Source organism: Carassius auratus, chromosome 3 (assembly GCF_003368295.1).
Source record: "Carassius auratus strain Wakin chromosome 3, ASM336829v1, whole genome shotgun sequence".
Lineage (NCBI taxonomy): Eukaryota > Metazoa > Chordata > Actinopteri > Cypriniformes > Cyprinidae > Carassius > Carassius auratus.
In genome coordinates this window covers 5,583,047-5,597,990 of record NC_039245.1, presented here as the reverse complement: position 1 = coordinate 5,597,990, position 14,944 = coordinate 5,583,047, and the positions used below count along the sequence as shown (strand labels likewise).

Below are 14,944 nucleotides of genomic sequence, written 5' to 3'. Positions count from 1 at the left end.
TGCAATGACGAAAATAGGTCTTTGCTTCATAATAACCAAAGATGTGTGCACAAAACTGCTGACTTCATTTGAAGATCAGTTGACTTGTGACTAGAAAAATACTAGAAACTACTTCAAATTAAATGTTAATGTGAGACTAGATGCCATCACAGACAAAATTCTTACCGGTCTATTATGTCACTGAAAACAGTTTTTGCATTTTCATGACACTCACTCTTTTTGCCCATCCTCCTTGATCTTCTCTTCTACTGCCTGTAGGGCTGCAGCCAGCGAGGCACTGGTCTCCTCTATCTTCTGGTGCACTGCATCTACTGTCACTACCCCTGAAACAAACGCTGATCCAGCTGAACTGTCCATGGACACCCCACTGATTGAAGAGCGAGGGGGCTTCACAGGTGGAGGTGTAGGGGTGGGAGTTGGGGGACCTGATGTATGGGGAGTTTGGGGTGTCTGTGGCGTTTGGGGAGTTTGAGGTGTCTGTGGGGTTTGGGGAGTTTGGGGTGTCTGTGGGGTTTGGGGAGTTTGGGGTGTCTGTGGGGTTTGGGGAGTTTGGGGTGTCTGTGGGGTTTGGGGAGTTTGGGGTGTCCGAGGTGTCTGTGGGGTGTGAGGAGACTGGGGTGTGTGTGGGATCTGCGCACTCAAGGCTGGTGGGGTTGTAACCTTGACAGGGTGGTTGTTCTGGGCAGAAGCTGTGCTGGCCATTCTGGTGACAGTCTGCTTGGCTGGAGAGGGCGTTGGAGTGGGATTAGGAGTTGCATTTAAAGACTGCAGAACATTTTTGGATGGTTTGGGAGCTGTGGGTGGAGGTGTAGGTTTTGGTAATATTGGAGGAGGTACTTTCTTTCCTTCAACTGTAAGAGAAAAGAGATGGGAGAAGAGACTGAGCGGCTTTTGATGCAACAAGGTCTAAATCCTACAGGGTTTTACGGGATACTCACACAATTGTGTAAAGACAGGGCAAGTGAAAGGGCCACACTGTGTAGTACCTGGGCTGCCAGGTGCCCCAGTTGGTCCAGGAAATGGGGCTTTCTTGGTGATGGCAGCCGGTGGTCCTTGTTTCTTCATGTGCTGGGCCAGAACAGGTTTGGGGGACACCGGAGGTTTGATGGACTTACGAGGGGCACTCTCAGTAACATGGCCCTCCAGGTCTGCACTGTCTCGATGGGGTGAGTTCTCAGGATGTTCCTGTGGCCTGGGCTGTTCTGAAACAGTCACCTCTGACACAGGGCGCCTTTTAATGGTGCCAGTCCCATTCTCATATGGTACAGGCATGTGCCCATCCTGAACTTCTTCTGTATCTTTGTCTTTGCTCTTTGGGCGGCGCTTAACTGTATTTGACTCTATGAGATGGAACTTGGTGCCATTTGGTTGCTGCCTGGTGCTCCTTTTCAGCGAAGCTGTGCCATCCACACGTGAAGGATTCTCCTGGGGTAAAGAGTATGACATTTCTAGTCCCTCCTCAGTCTCATCTTTGCCCTGTCTAGGTCTTTGTTTGATGGTGAGATTTCCATCCTCAGCAAATGGAAGGTTCTCTGCTGAGCTCCCACTAGAGCTTGGCTGGGTTTCACTGCGTTGTCTATCCTGGACTGGCTCAGGCTGTGGTCCTCGCTTGGCAGCTGCTACTAACTCAGTGACAGGCCCACTAATAGTCCTGCGACGGTTCACTACTTCTCCATCCAGTCCAATCGCATCACGCTGCTTTGCTACTGCAGAACCCACCTGTAGAGAAACAATCTTGTTTTACTACACCAGATATTGCTATAACAGACATTTTTATGATAAATACTAAGTATCATCCCAACACAATGACAACCACCTTACCTGGAGATAGTGGCCTGCAGATTTTTGTAAAGCAAGACCCTTGGGACCCCCACCAATGGAGGACATTTCCAACATAGCCGCAATGCTCCTAACACTACCAGCACTCCCCGAGTCTACAGTGCCACCCAGGTCACTTGCACGTCTTTGTGGTTGGTAGGGAACCTCCAGAAGTGGTCCACTGTTCATCTCCTTGGGCACTTCTGTCAGATTATTACTGGAGCTTGAGATGGCTGAACTAGAGCGTTTGGGGGGAGGTGGAGGTGGACCTTTCTTCTTCTGTCTGAGTGCAAAGGACTGGCTTCGGTTGACATTTTTGTCTGCCTGCCCTTTCATTGAGTTGCTGCGAACCACCCGGTGTTGTACTGTAGCATACTTTCCTCCTAAATCTGGCACATTTAGCTCGTCCCGCTCCTGCTCACCATCAGACACAGCATAGCGATTCAGGCTGTGGGTACGTTTCTTAGGCAGACCGTACTCATCGCAGGCTTCGTTGCCCTCTGGAGGCAGACACAGCAGTGGTACTGAGACAGCAGGTCCTTGGGGTGGAGCTTCCATAGTTTCCACAGGCTGGGCAGCTGGGTGTGAATGGGACCTTTGAGTGGGGGATTGGGGATGAGCACCAGGTGTCATGGGCTTTTCAGTCTGCTGATGCAGCTGAGAACTAGGTTTTTGTTTACCTGGTGCATTGCTCACCGTCTGTGAGGTGGGAGGTTTTGTTTTGGTGGGCGTTTGTGGAGGAGTATAGGGTGGTCCTGTCCTTTGGGGATAAGACTGACGTGGTTTTGCCTGCGCCGATGAGACACTTCTCTGGCCCCCCTGGCTGCTCTGGCGCATGGTACGTGCCTCCTTTTTGGGTGGCCCACTAGGCTCCTCTGTGTCTCGACTCTTGTTCATACTGCTCTCATGCAGACTGTGGGCTCGATGTTGTGCTCCCAGACTGCTGTTTGTTCTCATTTCTGAGCCATCCTGCACATCAGCAGGGCGTGTAAGAGCAGCCTGTAACTCCCCACTCAGTTCACTGTCCTGGAAAGTGCTCATTTTAGGGGACAAACACTCTCCACTGTCGTGGGGTGGGCTCTCAATAGCCATCACCTCCTGAGTGGCTGAGGGCTTTTTACGCAGTGTGTTGCGACCGTCAGAGGCCTTCTGGATCTCTGCCAGCTTCTTCACTGCAAGCATAAGCTTCTTCTGGTGACCTAGGCAAATTAGGTTAGAGAAAGAGAGTAAACTACTATGGCCTAGGCAGTTTGGAAAGAACAGAAGTTTGTGTGTGAAATCACTAACAATATGGATCCCAGTCCACTATCTATCTTACCAAGTTTTGTAATGCCAATCTCCTGAAGGTCCTCCCAAGTGATGTCGGTAATAAACTCAATGTTTTCGTATCCATTTTGGACTAAGATTTGGTGATATTGACTCAACCCAATCATAGCTAACCACTCTCCAAGATTCGCCTACAGATTAAATGCAAATAAAAACAAATTAACATCTGGATGTGTTTGAATGTGTGTGTGTGTGTGGTTGTGCGTTTAACTCACCGGTTTTTTGTCAGGCAGCCACTCATTAACAGTGATCTTATTGATCTCTGTGGTTATCTTCTTTCGATGTCCTGGTTTGGTTACCCCAATAGCTGTTAAATCCTGAAAATAAATATAGGAGGCCCTAAACCAGCCAATCACATTTCAGCACACTAAGACCTTCATGCACAAATACACACTAAACCAAGTGGCATATATATTGTGCATAAGAACATATACACAAAAATGCACAATATTATATATACACAACATTACATATAAATAAAAGATAAAACATCAGACATATTAAAAACTCCAAGTGCCAGGATGACAGAAGCAGATGCAAAATGAAAAAAAAGAAATAATAGAAAATTGGAAAGGAAAAAAATAAAATAAAATAATATTGTAATGTGAGGAAAAGAAGCCTTTTCAGAGTACCCCCAAACATAACTACATTAACATATCCTAACTGATTATGTCCACAGCGTTTCAACATTACACCCCTGTTGATTCTGCTTTCAGCAATGACACTATGTAAATCCTATGAAGTCCTATTTAGTATGGGTAGATGAGCTTGCTTTCAGGAATTCAAACTCCTTGAAGATTAATTTCAGGTTTAGTAACAATTTTGAGTTAGGGTTAGGGTTAGGATTAGTAACAGATTTACAGTCCATTATATACATAAAATGACCGGTAATACTTCTACTACAAAATATGAAATATATTCATGAGATATAGATTTTAAACGCTTTTGATTTTAATCATATACATAAAATTATACAACTCACAACAGCATGTACATTAATCACAACATTTGCTTAAGTAATTATGTGATTCATCAGGATACCAACATAACATAGTAGGACAAAGACAAACACATTTGACAGTGTCTGGGGGGGATTTTCTGGGTAAGATTTTCCAATTTGCCTTGGGCAAAATTCTGACTCCCGTTAAACCTGTGTGCTTCTGGCACATTGGTAGCAATTTTATTTGAAATTTTGGGGAGACTTTGTTGGTTGATGTGCTTCTTTTCTGTGCTTTGAGTGGGTCTGTTGGTGTTACATTTAGGGTAGAGGGAAGTGAAGTGAATAGCTTAGAGTGGCTTAAGGGGATGGGCTGGGGGGACAATTCTTACCTCTGGGGTCATTCGGCTAATGGTAGGAATATCATAGCCGGCGCTGATGAAGTTTGGAGCGTAGACCTGCAGCTGAAATTCACTCAGCCATTCGTTAACAGCCTCTGAGCTCTAGAAGAGAAGATAGGTGGCAGTCTATCATTGTTTGAGTCCTGTGACTGAAAATGGACCAGACCCCAGGCCAACAACCTGAAAACATTAGTCTCAGTGGCCAATGTCTTAACTTCACTAAACTTTATTAGTTCATAAATAATTAAAACCTGTCCCTACTTTTTTTATACTGGAGTTAACATTATTACTCTTGCTCCAGGTATCTGCTCTAGCAACAAGAGCTTAAGCTTTAGCAAGTTAGGGCTTTTCTTTATGAACCAAACAGTTCAGCTTAAAAAATATAGTGCCCATATATTATTTGCTTTAGAATGCCATTTTCCTGGAAGTAGGAGGATGTACTGTAACTCTATGTAGGAGAGGCAAAAATGGGCAGCACAGAAAATAGGGCTGTTTTGAACAGATGGCCCTCAGTCCAAAAGTTCAGCATGGAGCAGCGCTACTCAACAGCTCCAAAGTCCTGCTGGGGAAGAGATGGAAGCCAAATTTCTCTGTTATATGACTAAATGGTGTAATTTCTGCTTATTTCAGCTCATTATAAAACTTAATATTCAAATATGTATTACCAGTTTGCAATATACAAGCTCATTTATGGAATAAAGGATAATAACACCTAGACAGTGTCATATTCATATTGGGTTGGTACACCTTTCTAGAAAATATCAGCGTCATAGTCTTATATCCCCTACAGTTGTATCTGTTCTACAAATCTCAGAGTGGACAGACTAAATCTTGATTTTTCACCTCAAAAATACACTCCAAATTCAAAAAGTCTACATTGTTGGGCACTCTCTGAAAAGAAATCAAAAGGCGAAATTTATTGCAAATGAGGCAAAAAAATTTAATGAAATGAATAAACAGAAAAAATCAGAGAGAAAGGAATCGCTGACAATATTAGACGGTAGTATCAGATAGAGCAGCTGACAAAAGCCTGAAGCTGAGGACAGCGTGCAAGGAAGTCTACGGAGAAGCCCACTCACCATGTCCTGATGACAACCGAGAGCACTTAATACTGATTATGCCAGCTGTGAGAGGAAGTCCTGGGAAAGCATCCTGGATGTGCAAATGCCAGTGCATGCATGCGTATGTGTGCGTAAAAAAGTGTATGCTTGTCTGAGGGAAAGGTAGGGGGACAGTGTGACTCAAGCGGGAGTAGGAGTCTCCTTACCTTCACCTCAGGCAGCGCCTCCCCTTTCTTCTGGGACACTGCCTCCCCATACGGCTGCTCATGAAGTGGACAGCTTGATAAACTCTGACTGCGTGAGGAGGATCCTAAAAGAACCATGAAATCATTCATATACATGAGAGCACTGCTATTACACAGACCAATCCCTTTTGTGTTTTCTGACCAACTACTCCTCTTAGCCAATCAGATCATTGTGATGCTCCCACCCACAGCTATTAGTGCAACCATCTAGCACAGAAAAAGCAGCCAAGCCTCTAATTTGTGAAAAAAAAGATTATGTATGATTTCTTCTCAAAACAGTTGTTTGAAATTCCCACTAACCCTTGTTGCTGGAAGCGTGAGAGGGGTGGTCCAAAGACTTGGTCTGCTCCAGCAGGTGTTCTTTAGCTTTGGCAGACTGGGACAAAACCGTGGCCAGAAGCTACAGAATAAACAAAGCTCATCAGATCAATAAAATGACACGGAAATATCATTGATATTTGACTGACTATTCCAATTGGACTTAAATGCTCATTCACTTGTGTTCAACTTTAAAGAATGAAGCTTAGCAAAAATGAGCAATGGATTTTTCTCTGATGTGTAAATGTCCCTCCAGAAAATGTAGGTAAAGTCAACATCTCATGGTAGCTGTTTGAAGCTCATCAATAATTGGTCAGTATTAGGGCAAAGCTGGTTTAGATGGACTACCAGCTATTGGGGTGGAGGTCAATGTTGTAGACCATCTTGATCAATCTGGTTAGGACTCACAGAAACCAGCTTCTGATAGTGTTGGCTCTACATGGGTTCTAGTTGGTCATTTAAAATGTAAATTAAAAATTAATTAATTAATTAATTAATTAATTAAAGCTGATCATCTGATCCAGGCAAGTTTTGTTGGACTGCCAGCTTGTAGGATCAAGATTAAACTTCTGGACAAGATTGGTTTTACATGTTTCCTAACTTGTCTTTTAAGGTGATTAGCTGGACCTAGCAGGTTTAGTTGGACTACCAGCTTGTGGGGTCAAGGTCAGCCTTGTAGACCATGTAATTTGGTAGACCAGTTTCTGATATTGCTGGTTGAACATGGTTTTTAGCTGGCTGAAGCTGTTCCCACTGAGGTTAGTTAGACTATAAGATTGTAGGGTCACGGTCGACCTTGTAGACCATCTAGGTCAACCTTTTTATGGCTGGCAGAACAGCTTGTAAAAGTAACTGATTTAAAATGTTTTCTAGCTTGTCCATGCTCATTATTTATAATTATTTAGGTCATTGACTGATATGGTTGAAATGATTGTTCCTCCCTTTTTCAGTTCTTGGAGATTGTAATAGACACGGTAATGCTGTCACTAGAACAAAGACACTTCTAACTATTTTAACCAGCCACATATAAATACAGTTATTTCAGGTATCTTCTCAAACCACATTGGAGTTGAGTCACTTCGCATGTCAGATAGCTTACCTTGACTCCCTCTGCCTGTGCATGAATAATATTGCTGCTTCCTGCGCTCTGTCCACTACCAGAAGATCGGGCACTGGCCACGCTGCCTGAACTGCCCACACTGCTGCGGTCTCCACCTGGAACAACAAGCCCCCAGCAAACACACACACACACACACACACAAACACACAAACACCGTCAGCCCAGTTGGACCACACCTGCCCTAAACCCTCCAATCACACCACTATGAACTTCCCCTCTGCAATGCACTGATCTGATACACGGGATGACAGAGACTTACATAACAATGGTGACCAAAGACCAGGTGACTGATGGACACAAGGGCATGTTACCAGAGTCACTAATACGAACACACTCAAGCCCACGCTGCCTTCACTGAAAATGCAGTTTGCACACACGGCTACAGACACATCTGTGGATTGTCTGTATGTGTGTTCTTGAGGGAACGACTTAACGCATGTTGCTCTAACAGAGTGAATGGGAGTCTTTCAATGCGCCTACACGCCTGCAGTTGAGGAGGTTTCTGAGGTCAGGTGTACAGCAGCTGCACCTGGAGCGTGGCAAAGCAGGGGGAATTATGAGAGAAGAAGAAGAGGAGGATGATGAAGGGGCAGCCCTGCTGTTACCTGCCACAGGCTTGCGCAGCACCCAGATCTCTTCGCTGCTGCCACCTTGGGGACCACCGGCTGGGGTGGGAGAGCCATGTGGACTGGACTCTGAGCCGCGAGAACCTTTAACACAGAAACCACCATTAACTGTGCCCTGGCTTGGCCACCTGCCTGGGATCAGAAGTTTTCCTGGAAAGGTCTGGCATGAGGACAGCTAAACTATCTCTATGCGCTTTAGTCTGCTTGACTACAAGCCTCTCTTTCCCTTTCAAACACACACAAGGCAAGCACGCATATATATACTGTATATCTAACACAAATATATATGAACATTTATATACAGAGGTACATGAAATATAAAAGAATAACATGTACTGTTTATGTGCGTGCATACATATATATATGCCTTGATTTGCACATACACTTTGGTAAAACATATATAATATATACAGATATATATGATTATATATGTAAATAGGTATCACAACAAAAAGTGTCGCAGTGCATTACAGGAGCATAGTTCATTAGGATTCCATCAAACCATCAAACCACAAGTGTGCTGTACATGAATGTGTTCATATACAAATAAAAATGCATCTTACAGCAGCTGTCTCTAATCACTGAGGTCTTGCATAATTTGTTAAAAAATATTGTTAAAGGGAAAGTTTAGCCTAAAGTTTAAATCCTGTCATCATTTATTCACCCCGTGAACACAAAATAAGAATATTTGTAAACTGTTTTTGTCCATACAATGAAAGTCACTGTCACCATATTTGATTAGGACCCCTCTGACTCATTGTATGGACCATTTTACAAAATCTTGTTTTGTGTTCCACAGAAGAAAGTCAATCTTATAGGTTTGAAATTACATGAATATGAATTTGGAATTACATTTTTAAAATCTTTTTGGTAAATAGGACTTTAGGACTTATTTTGAAATGAACAGGCCAAGACAGAATGTGCAATTTTTTTTGCCATTTTACAGAAAAAAACCCAGCATGATTCTTCATAGTTGATTTAAACATGGTGTTAAAGGGAACTGAAATTACAACAGTTTCATTGATAGCTGAAAACATATTCAGATTGGTTGTGGTCACCATTCAAATTCTGTTCTGAGGGCATAGATGCCACATGGGCCTGACGACTATTGATCATTTACAACTGAAACAGACATAAACATATTCAAATTTACGACGATCCAGAGTACACGAGAGTACCAACATGCTCCATACCAATTTCAAAGCTTGTTTTGATACACAATCGCTGAAAGGATCAGAGTTAGTATATGCATGGAGAGATCAGTACAGTTGAGACAAAGGAGAGATGAAACAGACAGATGCTCATTGACGACACACACACACAAACAGACTGATGTTGTGCAGAGATGCAGGTATGGAGGGGTGAGAGGCTGGCTGTGCATTCCCTGTTGGTCACGTGTAAAAGAGAGAAAGACTGAAGGGGGCAGGGGAGCGAATGCCAGGTGTGGTCATCACAGAGAGGGAAAACGTAGCACCAAGATCAGAGAAATTTAAGGGTTAAAGAGAGGCTATGGACCTCTTTTGTGCTGGTTAAAAGAACTTACTAGCCAAATCTTGGTCATTCTTTGTCTCTAAAAAAAACAAAAAAAATCAACAACCAAAATAATGTCAGAAAAAAAACAATTGAAATGAAACATAAATGAGGAAAAATTCATAAATAATAATTTTCAGAAAAATTAAATTCAGAAAACGTTAAGGAATTATTGGAACCAATTGATTATTGTTTTTCTCTTCAGACTTAAAATGACAACAACTGTAACTGAACATTCCTTAAAGCTTTGTGAATAATAATAATAATAATAATAATAATAATAATAATAATAATAATACAGTGGAGACAGATTAGGGGATCTGTACCTTGTCCACTGTGCGGCTCTCCTGAGGTGTTTGGGGACCTGTTATAGCCAAAGGAAGTGAAAAGTGGCAGATGGGAATGTGGTGGCGGAGGTGGAGGAGGCGGCAGGATATGAATCTCATGATACGAGTCCCCATTCACCATGGCAACGGCGGGCGACACAGGGCCGCACACCGGCGCACAGAGCCGTATCTTTTGATACTGTTGGGTACAAGTGACTGTACTCCATGAACCTAGATACGACAACACAGCAACCACCACCACCACAACAAACAAAACAGTTACACATAAGAGAGGGAAAGCAAATTAACCCTAACACAAAAAATCACGACCAATCACAAAATTCAAAACAGCAAAACCATAAAAGACAAATCAAAAGGAAGAAAACACGTGTATATTTCGAGCTGTTCAGTGTGAACGGAGTGAAATGGGTGTAACTGTATCTCCAAAATGACGATTTATATTTTATGTACACTCTTTCTCTCTCTCTCTCTCTCTCTCTCTCTCTCTCTCTCTCTCTCTATATATATATATATATATATGAAATAGAAGCTATGTGTGGAAATGCAAGGTTAGTGAATGAATTGGAGATGAGCTGGTGCTTGTAGTGAAATGCAAAGTGTTTCTTAATACTTGTTTCTGTAAGTCCCTGAGGAGAAATACTAATGAGAAGTTTAGTATGCAGGACTATTTTCACTTAGTCTGTGCGTGGGTGGGTGTGCAGTTGTGCAATTTGACCATTTATGAGCACAGCGGGACTTAGCAGAGAGCTTGTCTGAAATGAGAACTGTCCTCCTTTCACTAATTACATAAATAAAACACCAGTTACAATGTGTTTATAAAAGCTGCAATGTCAGTAAATAAGGGACTATAAGAAAGTACTTAAAATATTCTAAAAAGCACAATGTCATAAATAGCGGGGCACAAAAACATGAATGGAGTGGAGGAGACCAAGCAGCAGATGCAGACACAGACGTGGGATACTTTAGTGATGCATGAGACACAATGAACACATAGATTAGTTCCCTGCTGTCATTCCCAGACAGAGCCATAGACCGGACATAAACCCGCTGGATGGAAAGAGTGCACTTTATGGACCGCATAAATCTGCATGGGTGCACAGAAAAGTCTTTTGATGCACAAAGATTCCTCCCATGAGTTATACACTAAAAATGTTCAAGACCAGGTTTAACGGGTCTTCTCTTCTCTTCTCTTCTCTTCTCTTCTCTTCTCTTCTCTTCTCTTCTCTTCTCTTCTCTTCTCTTCTCTTCTCTTCTGATAATTAACACCATCAGCCTCAAAGATAGGTTCTCTAGCATGGACGTAGTGGTACTTATTTGCTAATGTGAAGGAATATGAAGATCTGGATGCCCCAAGTGTTACACTATATTACATATATTACACAAGTGTCTATTAAATTCCAGTCCAGCAGAGGGAGCAATCTAATGAGCTCTGCTGTTCCATCAATATCTAGATGAAGATGTAGCCACTATTTAAGGCACTATTATCACCAGATTCCCTTTTGACAGCATAAAATGCTATATAAACTGAGCATAGCGAGATGAGAAAAGAGCTGAAATGCTCCACATTTGCCCTGGGTTGTTGCCACAAAAACAGATGGCCCAGCCTCGCTCTCAATCCAGTGCACATGAGCAGCATGAACATCTGGCTGTAAATAGAATCAGGGTCATGTGAGTTTATCAGCATTACTTATGCATCTGTGAGTGTGTGAGGTCTCAGTAAGTGGCAGCACTGACCCGCCTGTTGTCCTCTCTTACCCGCAGTCCCAGGCCTCTTACTGATCACTTCTACCAAGCTGGAGGGGAAGTAGCCCACTCTGTCATTTCCTGTGCGGTTATCATGGATGCAGCCCTTCCACCTCCCATCTGAATGTTGCTCCAGAACCTAGATGAGTAATGAGTCACCATCATCTGTCGTCTACTGTATAATAATGGCAATACACATTATCTGGATCTTCATAGTTATCTTCATTTAAAGTCTCGTGCTTATTAAACAGTGTTAACAATTTTAACATTTCAAATACTAAAATGTAAATATTACAGAGGTAGAAGAGACCTTGTAGTAAGGAGCTGAGGCCCTTATCTAAATAATTTGTGAAAATTTGGGGGGAAACAAAGGCTACAGCACCCTCTGTTGACAAATGTCGAAAGGAGTCAAAATTGCTTTAGAAAAACTACATATTTAGCACAGTTTGAGTTTTAATAATGCATGAGAGTAAAATAAACTGCAAATATTCAACATTTGTTTTAGAGCAGATTTTATGAATATTACCGTGATGACATCTCCAGCTTTTATGTTAAGGCTAGTCAGGTCGTAATTGTTACTGTAGTCCTTCAGTGCCCTGACCTGCAAGGCTGTTGAGGCATCTGCATTGAGATATAAATGGCATCAGCTACTACACATCACATATAAACATACATATAAACAACATGCATAAATAGAAGATGTATATTTACCGTTTTTCTTACCTCGTAGCATCTGCTTGATCTCCCGGCTGGCCTGTGTAGCAGTGAACTGGTAGACGATGTCCAGCGCTGTCTGGCTGTATGTGTTTCTCACTGTTGCATTGATGCCACTCTGTAAGGTGAAAATTAAATACATTTTTTTTAACATTTTTGAGATCCCTTGAACTAACACGGGATATATGTTTCTCCATGAAACATAAAAGCTTCATCTTTTTTACTTCTGATGTAGAAAGAGGTTGAACACCATTCAAAATAATTCAAACCTAAGAGCCAAAACCTGGTGGAAACCACCATATCATTGAATCTCCAAGTTTGAACCTAAATGGGTGAACTGTTCACTAGTGAAGTTGGTTTAAGACAATTATGTACACATATGTTCAACAGTCAGTTATGTTCTAAATACAATCAATGCTATCACAAACAGTATGGGTTAGTCAGTCAGTCAGTTAATTAAATGTTGGTGCTTTTCTCAATTATAAATTATATTTTTTATTTTATTAGTTTCCATGTTGCTGCTGTTACGCCACTAAATTCCCTTCAAGGATCAATGAAAGTTTCTCTGTCTTACATCCAGCAGGAGGCGCACCACATCCGTCTTCCCACACAGCGCAGCCTCGTGCAGGGCAGTGCCCGATTTGGTCTGCCTGTTGATGTCGATCCCAGCCTGGATCAGCAATCTATTAACAGAGGACATAATAAGTAACTAGTTTGACTCCTTTTGCGATAAAAACCTGCCGTCTATGCAGTATACTATTCTGCTTATTACACAGCTACTTACAAAATAAATAAACAAACATTAAATATTGAAGTTACTGAATTATTTTATCAAGTGAGAAAAAGAAACCACAGAGTAATAAAAGAGCAAGTGTATGAGATTGGTTGCCAAGTAGAATATGAAGTTTAGTGTCATTATACATCACAGGATGCCACATCTGACCAATCAGAATCAAGTATTCCAGAGCGCCATGTAATTAGGTGTAGAGTAAGATGATTTAGTATTGTACATTAATGACACTTAAGTAATGTTTCATATATACTAATAAAAATTACATTCTGTAAATTTCACCCGGTGTGGCTTCTTGCCCCAGATTATGCTATGAGAACTAAATTAACAAATGTTTCTATTTATATCCCATTATAACACATTGGCCAATGCATCAACATCTTGCACATGCTAAACTAATTTCTAATTATGTCACAATGTAAAAAAAATAGAGTCTTCCTCATCTCAACCTTCCATTTTATATAAAACTTAAGCACTGCAAAACTGCCCAAAAATCGCCAATCAGCCTCCCGATGACTGAACGGCCTCTATTAGATAGAGCATGACCTTCTGACACTAGACTAAATTCAATTATGACAGCAGGACATCAGCCAACACAGGTGGCCCGAGCCATGGCTACAGAGAGGAGGATGGGAAACAGGGTGAGAGAACTTGGCCCTGCTGCCGCATCAGACACCTCCCCCTAAAATTAGCTGCCAAGATGACAGTTTTAGCTATACGCAATGCCCTCTCGTGCTCGACCTCTTTTGGAAAATGCAACAGATTAAATAACATATTGACTGGTCATGTCGGGTATGCACATATTGTGTGCTGAACTGTCACTGTGCATTGGCCCACATTGGAAACATTGTGTTTCTGCTAGTGGGCAAATGGCCACATTCATCTGTGTTAATTAAAGGTATGAGAGTGTTGACACACGTACATGACACTGAGTTAAGAAGATAGCATTTTAATATGAAGGTAACAGCTTTAGTTAGAGGTGCCATGATCCATTTCTTTCACAGATGTGAACAACAAATGAAGCCTGCTTTCATATTTTCCCTCATTGCATCAATCTATTTATGCAATGCATACTGCCTTTGGGGTTACTGGATTAATGATGTTATTAACAGCCTTGCAATAGCCTGCACTCTGTTGCTGTAACCTGCACATTCATGTGGCCTATAATTAGCTCCTGGCTGATCAGAGCTGGACTTGTGCTGGATTGGAGAGAAAGAGAGATGTGGGTGCTGTGTGGGCACATGTAACAGTCTTCTTCTAACGTGTGATACAGCAACACGTACAATCCAGGCAGGATAATTAATGATGAGTGTCAAATGTGCAGTGATAGACCTGGTGATCACATGGAGATGTTTGAGCTACTTTTATACTCTTTAAGACACCTAACAATCTAGTACAAATTAGCTTGTCATTTTATATTTTGTTGGTAATGTTCTTCAAGAATTCATGTCACCAAGGTTAATAGCTCAAAAACAGATCACTGAAGAGTCCAATCCAGCATGCAAGATGATAATATTTAAATTTGTAAGTATTTATATAAGCATAGAATATTCATGATACTATATTTTGCAATACAGCAGGATACAATAAGATAACACAACACAACATTGAGCACTTAAGTGAACAATTTGTCCCTGGACAACTTTGAGTTTAATAAACAATACTCACATCTTCATAACGCATGCTTTTGAGACTTAAAGTCTAGACTAATAACTGATTGGATGATGAAGTTTGACAAAATGAAATTCAGTTTTTTTTTTGGATCAAATCTTGTGCTCAGGTTTGACTACAGATGTAAAATAAAGCAGTCATAGTAAGTGGTAATCAATTGCATAGAAGGGGATATTCTCCTCAACCACCAGTGTGCAGCATCCACCTGGGTGGTGACGGCAGCCATATTGCGCCAGAACGCCCACCACACACCAGCTTATAAGTGGAGAGGAGATGATGAAGCCAATCAGTGTATGG

The 14,944-nt window shown here is 41.8% G+C and overlaps 1 protein-coding gene across 11 annotated transcripts in view; it reads right to left on the bottom strand.

Moving 5' to 3' along the window:
* Positions 1-14,944, bottom strand: part of caskin1 (CASK interacting protein 1) — an 82,596-nt gene that overhangs the window by 2,357 nt on the left and 65,295 nt on the right. Inside the window, exons 7-22 of one of the 11 annotated variants that reach the window (XM_026204819.1) lie at positions 12,761-12,869; positions 12,184-12,304; positions 11,999-12,093; positions 11,464-11,611; positions 9,709-9,939; positions 9,396-9,422; positions 7,832-7,936; positions 7,206-7,321; positions 6,089-6,188; positions 5,750-5,853; positions 4,474-4,584; positions 3,360-3,461; positions 3,137-3,275; positions 1,822-3,017; positions 987-1,719; positions 215-851 (exon numbers count right to left, since the gene is read on the bottom strand). In XM_026204819.1, the coding sequence (XP_026060604.1) occupies positions 215-851; positions 987-1,719; positions 1,822-3,017; positions 3,137-3,275; positions 3,360-3,461; positions 4,474-4,584; positions 5,750-5,853; positions 6,089-6,188; positions 7,206-7,321; positions 7,832-7,936; positions 9,396-9,422; positions 9,709-9,939; positions 11,464-11,611; positions 11,999-12,093; positions 12,184-12,304; positions 12,761-12,869 (4,074 nt within the window). Of the gene's footprint in view, positions 1-214; positions 852-938; positions 1,720-1,821; positions 3,018-3,136; positions 3,276-3,359; positions 3,462-4,473; positions 4,585-5,749; positions 5,854-6,088; positions 6,189-7,205; positions 7,322-7,831; positions 7,937-9,395; positions 9,423-9,708; positions 9,940-11,463; positions 11,612-11,998; positions 12,094-12,183; positions 12,305-12,760; positions 12,870-14,944 lie in introns of all 11 variants that reach the window. The other 10 variants (XM_026204786.1, XM_026204794.1, XM_026204803.1 and 7 more) reach the window with 10 other exon arrangements.